Raw genomic sequence first — 8,672 nt, forward strand, 5'->3', positions numbered from 1 at the left:
ACCCCCCCCCCATTGCTGCCCCCCCCCGCCGCCCCCCCCGCCGCTCTGCTCCTGCAGCAGGGGCTTGCCCGGGTGCCCCTTTGCCCCCAAACTCCCTGTTGCTCCCATTCCCCGGGGGCACGGCCCTGCCGGCTCCGAGGGGCCCGTGTTTCCCCAGCGCAGTGAATCCCCCCCCTTGCTTCCAGCCTTCGGCAGCTGCATAGAGACCTGGCCCAGGCCCCCGCGGGCAACAGTGACGTAGCTGGGGGGCATCTTGGGGTGCCCCAACACAGGGGGCCAGCAAAGCACCCAGCTGGGTGGCAGCAGGGCTGGGGGTGGGGGGGCCTGACCTCTTCGCGCGTGTGTGTGGGGCACCTGGGCTGGGGCCCGCAGTCACTTTGCTGTCCCCTTGCAACATGCTTGGGAGAGGCCATGGCTGGCCTGGGGGGTGGACATAGAGGAGGGGGGCTGCGGAGGAAGCTGGACCCCCATGCGCCCCCCCCTTCCCCTCCGCGGGGACCGGAGGCAGCCGGTGCGAGCTGCAGTCGTACGTGACAATCAGCCATCAGCTCCGCTGCAGCCTCTTGCAGGCGGCCCCGGCAAGGCCGGCCCCTGCCTGGCTCGGCATCCACGCCGCCCCTGGCAGAGGGGGAGAGTGGGGGGCCACAGGCTCGGTGCTTGCCCTGTCCCCCCCTCCGGGGCTCGGCTCTGCCCTTGTGTGGCTCTGGGTCAGGGGCCTGCATGGAGCTGGGGGGCAGGGGGTGTCTTGAGGGGTAAGGAGCCCCTCCTGGTATGATCTTGAGCCCCTCTAGGGAGCTGCAGACAGGGTTGAGCCAGGCTCCGGCCCTGAGTGAGCCCAGGCCCCCCAGGCCAGGCTGGCTCCAGCCTCCCAGGTCTATTGGCGCAGCTCCACGTCTCCTCTTGCTTCGTTCCACCCCTTTGGCCCGGGGCTCATCCACCCGCATGAGCCTCTGGGCATGCAGTCTTACAGGGCGAGGTTTAAAAGCCCCGACCCCAAGCTGACACCCTGGGGCCCAATCCTGGGGACAACCAGCCCCCACTGGCCAAGCTGTGGTGGGGGGTTGGCGGGAGGAAGGAGAGTCGGGGTGCATCGGGCTGGGGTGACCCTGGCGTGACGTGTCCTTCTGCTTCCCAGGTTTTACTGGGATTTCACCATGCTGCTGTTCATGGTGGGCAACCTGATCATCATCCCCGTGGGCATCACCTTCTTCAAGGAGGAGACCACGGCACCCTGGATCGTCTTCAACGTGGTGTCGGACACCTTCTTCCTCATGGACCTGGTGCTGAACTTCCGGACGGGCATCGTCATCGAGGACAACACGGAGATCATCCTGGACCCCGAGCGCATCAAGAAGAAGTACCTCAAGACCTGGTTCGTGGTGGACTTTGTCTCCTCCATCCCCGTGGATTACATCTTCCTCATCGTGGAGAAGGGCATCGACTCGGAGGTCTACAAGACGGCCCGCGCCCTCCGCATCGTCCGCTTCACCAAGATCCTCAGCCTCCTGCGGCTGCTTCGCCTCTCCCGCCTCATCCGCTACATCCACCAGTGGGAAGAGGTAAGGGCTGGGGCTGGGGCCCCGACGCCTCCAGGCCTGCGGCCTCTCGGGATGCTGTTGCGTCGCTGCGGTTCGGGTGCGAACAAAGCCTCCTCGGGAGGTAGCTGGCATCCCCCACAGACGGGGAAACTGAGGCACGTGTCCTTGCACGCAGGCAGCACGCGGGAATCAGCAGTTCTGAGTCTGCTGGAAGTAGAGTGGGGCTGATGAGGCAGCTCCCTGGGGCTGGGCCGCGGTTACTGGGTCAAACTGCTGCAGCAAGGGCTCCGGGTCCTTTCTGGGGGGTGTTGTCTGCAGCTCCATCTCCTTCCAGCCACCGACGGGGGTTTGGGCTTGCTCCTCTGGCTGCGGCAGCTCGTGGCTTGGTCAGGTGAGAGCAGTGAGAGGTAGCCCCCTTTCCCCCAGGCATCAGCAGCCTCCCCCAACAAGGCACCAGTCTGGGGCCAGAGAGAAAGAGAACGACCAGTATCCACTGGGCGCATGCAGGTGCCTCGTGACCCCTTTGCATGCAAGCGGAGGAGCACGTGCCTTCGGGGCATCATGCACGTGTGCACACTTGGGTGCTTAGCGATCAGCGTGCATTGGAGGGGGTGGGGCCGGCTGCTTGTGCGTGCACTCGCATGTGTTCACGCCAGCCAGGAGCACTCCCTCTCTCTTGGTGCCTTCCTTCCCTGTAGCTTGTTTTCCCTGTCGGGAAGACGTGGGTCATGGCGGGGGAAGCGTGGGGGGAGTTTCTTCCCTGGGCTGGACAGGCCACCTCCCCCAGGATCAGCCCCGTGTGAACTTGCCCAGATGCCACGGCCTCTCCTGGAGGAGAGGAGGCGCCGTGGGTCACTTCTGGGCTTGAATTCACGGAGGGAGTAGGAGCAGGGGGCATGGTCCCGGGGCTGAGGCAGCTAGGAGAGGCAGGGGGTGTGGAGGGGGACACGGATGCTGCACGATCAGCTGGGGAATGCCCTTGCACCTGGGTCCGTGCGGCCCGACAGCTCTGATGGATGCAGTTTTGCACCGTTTGCAGCTCTGCGTGCATGTGATGGGGGCTCCCTCTGTCCCCAGAGCAGTCCCAGCACCCAGCTGGGACGTGCTCTCCCCCCCGCACCCCCCTCCTGTCCCTGGGCAGGTGCCCTCCCCGCCCTTGCAGTGAGATGAGCTTGGAGCCTGGCACTGAGTGATCGCCTGGCTGCGAGGATCTGCACTGCGACGACAGCGCTGGAGGTCACCGGGGGCAGTTGGACCCTCCGCCCCCACCTCCACGGGGACTCCCTAGGCAAGACCGTGGGGCGGCCAGAGCCAGGGGCTGGGAGATGAAGGTCACCCAGCTGCAAGCTGCCTGCTTTGGCGAGAGCGAGCACGAACCGAGAGTCTGGGCCCTCGTTTCCGTCTGGTTCCCTGCCCCCTTGTCCTGCTCTGCTTTGGGGCTGGGGCAAAGGGGGCAGGGGATGCGGGCACCTCCCCGGGCCCAGCAGGGCTGGCTCGGCTCCCTCCCCTGGCCCCAGCTCCTGCCTCGTCGGCCCAGCGCTGAGATGAGTTTGCTGGGCCTCAAGGAAAAGCCTTTGCTCTGCACAAACTCAGCTGGGTCCCGCGCCCGGCTCTGCCCCGGAGGTGCCCGGGCTTGGCAGTGGGCGGGCAGGCTGCGTGCCGTGCCCTGAGCCCCTCTCCCAAATGCCCGTGGCTCCCAGAGGTAGGGGTCCTGTCTCTGGCAGCACAGGGAGGGGGCAACCGGGAGCTTCCGCTCCATCGGCACGTGCCTGTCTGTCCAGCCGCGTCTGCAGGCGGGTGCCCCGCTGGCTGGGGGGCTCTCCTTGATGGGGGGAAGGGATGTGTGCGTGCGCGCGGCACACAGGCACGCCCACTTAAGTCTGTTTTCAATCCTGCAGCTGAATTAGGCACTTCCAGCAAAGGGATCTGGCTGGTTTGGGAGGAGAGGTGGGGGCAGCGCGTAGATCTGGGCAGAGTGGGGAGATGCCAGCTGCTGCGCCGAGTCCTTGGAGTCGCTCTGCCCGTCCGTGCCTTGAGACCTAGAGGATCACCGTCGGTCTTGGAGCCACTGGCAGGACGAAGGCATTGGGGGACCCGGCGCTCACTTCCTCTTCATTTCGGGGTCTGGAGGCACCTGGGTCTGGCTGGGACCCCCCTGTCCAGCCCCCCTCTGCGACACCGGCCCTGCTGCCCCCCGGTCTCTGGCCTTTTGACTTCTAAACAGGGGCTTAGCACCAAGCCTGGGGATTACTGCAACCCATCCCAGCCTGGGCGGATTAGCCCTGTAATCAGCTCTACTGACAAGTCCAGATCCGGGGCATGTGGGGGAGGCCATACCCCACCCCATGGGGGCTGTCTGGGTGGGAGTGGGTCAGGGTTTAGCAGGCACTGCATGGTGTGGATGGGTTAGAGGGGTCTCCCCAGCCCCACCTCGAGACCTAGAGGATCACTGTCAGTCTTGGAGGGGAAATCGGGACCCCGCTGCGCCAGGTGCTGCACATAATCATAGCCAGGCCCCCTGTTTGCAGCCTCGCGTGGAGAGGGACCGTGCCTGCTTTGCAGCAGGTGACTTGAATCATCCCAGGTCCCCCGGGGAGTTGGTGGCAGAGCTGGGATTGAACGGGGGAAGCACTCGCTCTCCCCTCCCACAAACTCTTCTCCCTGTCTTGGCCCAGCCACCTGAGCCAGCAGCCCTGCCCCACCTGGGTGCCATTTGTGCCCCCCACGTCCTCCCGAGTGACATTTTGAGGACCCTGGAAGGCTGCAGGGTTTGAAAGGGAAGAAACTGGACGAGCCGGGGCCAAAAGCATCCTGGCCGCAGGGGGAAGAGAGACCCAGGCAGCTGCAGCTGCTGCTGCTCTGTGCGATGGCAGCCCACGCCTGTCTGGCTGGCTGAGCCAGGCCTCCCACGAGCCAGGCACCCACCCGCCTGGCCTTGGAGGAATGCATTCTGGGATGCTGGAGGACTGGTGAGAGCTCCCCTCCTCCTCCCCACCCCATTAGGCCCCCTGGTTCGTGTCCTTTCCCCCCCACCCCCAGACACTCCCATGATGTGTCTTGCCCTCATCGGTCCTGCCCGCACGGCTGCGTGCCTGGCTGATGGGCACAGCCTGCATGTCCCCTGGTGTGGGCAGTGCTCCACTGGACCCGGGCATCATCCCCTGCAGGGGTAAGTGCCTGCATCGTCATACATGTGCACGGCCCTCCTTGTCCCTGGCTGCGACCCCTCTCACTGCCCCTCCATTAACCCTGCTCCCTTCTCCTAGCTGAGTGCGGGAGGCTCTGGGGCTGGGTTGGGTGATGGCTGGGGTCTAATCCAGTCCCAGCACCACCTGCCACTCACCGTTCATGCAGGGCTCTTCTGGGCAAAGCCCCCGGCAAGAGCTTGCAGCAGCAGCTGCTTTCCTTCCACTGGGGGGGACATGCTGGCTCCCCAGGGTGAGATGGGGGCACCCAGCTGGGCAGTGCGAGAAGCCGCTCCGGGGCGCTGGAGCCTTCCTTTGGCATTGCTTTAATGAGGGGTGAATAGCAGCAGCCGTCAGCTTCACTTGAGGGCCTCTGTGGTGGGCCGAGCTCTCCCCGCGCGAGGGGCTGTACGTGCCCCACAGGGCGGATGGAGACTGGCTGGGGCCTGGTACCTGGTTCAGGGAGAAGTGCGGCACAAACCCCCCATCCCATTGCTGGCTGCAATACAAGGGTGCGAACAGGGGGTGTCACGCACATGCACATGCTTGTTCAGCCCCCCCACCCCCCCTCAGCCCCTGTGTCCTCAGAGTATGGATGTGAGCGTGTCTGTCCCCAGCCAGGACTTGTCCAGAGCCTGCTCCTCTCCTGTAGTGAGGCACAGCTGCATCGGAGGGTCTCGTGGGTGTGGGCTGGGGGCAGCCTGGGCTGTGCTGTCCTCTGCCACGGATGTCCCTTGTAACCTTGGTCGAGTCACTTAATCTCCCCAGGGCTCAGTTCTCCAGTGGGGAGGCTGACTCTGCCTCGCCCCACTGCTAAAGGAGCTGAAGGATTGTGAGGCCCTCAGCTCCTGGAGGGAACAGGGGCCAGGTTGATGCCTCGGAGCTGGAGCCAGAGCCCGCAGGATGCTGCGTTCAAGAGCCGGGAGCGTCTGAGGGCAGGAGAGGCCCCGGTCTGGGCCAGCTGGAGTCCTGCCCGGGGGCTGGAGCTGAGATCCTCCTGCTTTCACCACACGGATGATTTGCTCAGGCCGGAGCCTCCCTGGGCAGTCGAGGCCATCTGAGCCGTCCCTCCGTGGGTCCCCATCCCTCTGCCTGACGGCTACTCCTCAGCCATCGCAGAGGCTGGCATCTGGCCGGCGTCTTCCTGGAAAGCCAAGGAGGAGCTTGGCTGCTTCTGGCTCCCAGGGTCCTGCTCTAACCACTGGCCCCTGCTCCCCTCTCCCTCGGAGGGTGAGGGGACGTGGCCGGTAGGTCTGGACCCGCCAGTGCAGCCCTGGGCAAGGATTTGTTCCTGCCCAGGGGGTGGGTGTGATGATGTCTCCCTTGCTCCACATCACCCTTTGCCATCTGCTCCCAGCCCCACTGGCTCTGGGGCTGCCCCTTGCCCTCCTCCCAGAAACCCCCCTCCCCAGCACAGGGCAGGAACCCAGGAGGGGCCGCAGCATGATTGCCCGTGTCTGGCAGTGGCGGGGAGAAAAGCAGCCCTGGGGAAAGCCCCGAGCCTCGAAACAACGGCAGGCTCCTGCCAGGACAAGAGCGCGCTCTCCCAGCCGGGAACAGATGCCCGTGGGAGCGGGGCCGCCTACGCTGCCCAGTTGATTTCTATCCGTTAAAAGGAGGCGGCAGCGCCGCGCGGTGCAAAGGCCTTGGCTGCATCGTTGGGGCAGGATGTGCCCACGGGGATGGGGAACCCAGCAGGCATCGTTTGGGCATGTAACCCCGCATGGAGGCAACGGCCCAGGTGTCTGGAGGTGCGAAGAGCCGATGCAGGGGGTGCTCCGAGCTCCCCGAGTCTGCTGCTCCTCTGAGCCCCAGCAGCTCCATCTCACTGCTCGCTCCGAGCGAGCCTCTAGGATGCCCCCGCCTGTGCCCGCAACCGGGCGAGCCTCTTGGTCTTGGGGGCTGAGAAGGGTGCGATGAAGGAGGCTTACGCGTCCAGCCCTGCTGTGGCCGTGGGCTTGCTGGGCAGGTTTGCGGAGCTGGGAGAGAACCTGCGCTTGGCACAGACGAGAAATCGGTGCGGATGCCTCCCCCACCCCCAATGAGGCAGGACGTGGTGGGCTCTGACTTAGCCCCCTTGAATGCACGTGCCCCTGGGATCTGACCAGGCTCGAGCCCAGGGGTCCTGGTTGCTGTGACCTCTCCCTCCTCCAAGCATTTCACATGGAAAACAGCTGCTGGAACCGGGGGCCGTTTCCCAGGGGACAGTTTGCTGCCACCGGCCACCTCTCTTCCCCCGCGCGGCCCAGCTGGGACCCGTCGTGCCAGCGCTGAGCTGAGCCTGGCTGCCTTGACTGCATGAAAGGGAGGGATGAGGGGCGTCCTTCATTGCGCTTGGCTTGACTGTGGCCAGCAAGAAAAGCCCCTCTCCCCTCCGGCCAAGCGGGGAGGGAGGAGCTGAGCCAGCTGGGGCTGGAGTCTGGCTTGGGATTTGGGATCTGCGGCCACTGCCTGGCACCACGTGGCATGGGGTCATTAGCGTCACGGGTGGCGGGGGTCAGGAGAAGGGGCCTGGTGGGTGCAGAAGAGAGAGCCGGGACCCAGGACGGTCTGTGCACAGCACACGGGGTGTTGTGTGTCTGCTCCCTGCTGCCGGTGCTGGCCAGGGGGTGCATGTGTGTATGGGGGGGTGTCAGGGGGAGCAACACCCCCTTGTACATGGGGGTCTGGGGTGGCTGTGGGGCATGGGGAGGGATGAGGGAGTCACCAAAGGGTGACCCTAGAGCTCTGGGTCCAGGCCCGGGGCTTGAGGCCCAGTGCAGCCATGTGTCAGGGGCAAGGTGGGGGAGCAGCAGGGGGATGCCAAGCCCCGGTTGCCCTGTGGGAGCCAGGAGGGGCCGGAGGCTGGGGTTTAAAATGGGCTCCCCCCCCCGCAGATCTTCCACATGACCTATGACCTGGCGAGCGCCGTGATGCGCATCATCAACCTCATCGGCATGATGCTGCTGCTGTGCCACTGGGACGGCTGCCTCCAGTTCCTGGTGCCCATGCTGCAGGACTTCCCCAGCAACTGCTGGGTCTCCATCAACGGCATGGTGGTAAGTACTGCTGGGGGGCCTGGGCAGCGCACACCGGCCTGGAGATGCCTTGAAGGGTCTCGGGCCAGGCCTGTGGCGTTGAGGTCGCCAAGGGCAGCGGCCGCCACCCCCAAGGAGTCATTGGGCAGCAGGTGGAGGCTGCCCCCCCCTTCTCATTTACCAACAAAGCTGCTATTAATACATAACGAGCCACACTTTTAATTGCACCTCGCAGCCCTGCAGCTTTTCAGCAACAGCTCCCTGCCTCTTCCCCACACAAGGTCTCTGCTCTCTCCATCTGCCTCTCTCCTTCCCTCTCGTGTACTCCTCTTTCCCTTCCTGGTTCATTCCCTTCTTCCATCCTTCCCCTCTTCCTGGCTCAGCCCATCTCTTTCCGTGCCCCTCTCGGGCTCCCTGCCCCAGAAAGAGCTTTTCAAACCCCCCCAAAAGGGCTTTTGTAGGCAGAAATCACGTGTTCCTGGAGCTGGATCCGCACCTGCCCCCTGGCACAACGTGCCCTGTGTTTGCTGGGATCGTGCATGAATGCCTGTGCTCCTGAGGGGTGCAGGGCAGTCAGTGGGGGGGTGCATGTGCCCTGATCCAGTATGAGTGCCCCTGCTCCCCCAAGGAGCTTGTGTGCCGATTGGCACGTAGGTGTGTTTCATAAACACGCGTGAGAACCTGTCGTCTCAAGGGGCATATGTGTCAGTCTGCGTGTGGGTGCACGCGCCACGTACCCAGATCTGGGTGCATTGAACGGGGGGTGCCCCTCCATCTGGGCATCACTGCCCAAGTTCGCTGTCATTGGCGTGTGGGTAGGGCTGGGGGTGTGTGTGTGTGTGTGTGTTCAGGCATTGCAGGCATCCCCCCATGCACGCGCGCGTACACACACACACACACACACACACACACACACACACACACACACACAC

General features: G+C 64.7%; 1 protein-coding gene across 1 annotated transcript in view; it reads left to right on the forward strand.

Moving 5' to 3' along the window:
- Positions 1-1,121: 1,121 nt before the first annotated feature.
- Positions 1,122-8,672, forward strand: part of HCN2 (hyperpolarization activated cyclic nucleotide gated potassium channel 2) — a gene marked incomplete at its 5' end in the record, with an annotated part of 15,036 nt that continues 7,485 nt past the window's right edge. Inside the window, 2 exons of the mRNA XM_019513148.1 lie at positions 1,122-1,559; positions 7,600-7,761. Coding sequence (XP_019368693.1) covers positions 1,122-1,559; positions 7,600-7,761 — 600 coding nt within the window. The remainder of the gene's footprint in view (positions 1,560-7,599; positions 7,762-8,672) is intronic.

Source organism: Gavialis gangeticus, unplaced genomic scaffold, assembly GCF_001723915.1.
Source record: "Gavialis gangeticus isolate Ggan-Ray unplaced genomic scaffold, GavGan_comp1, whole genome shotgun sequence".
Classification (NCBI taxonomy): Eukaryota; Metazoa; Chordata; order Crocodylia; family Gavialidae; genus Gavialis; species Gavialis gangeticus.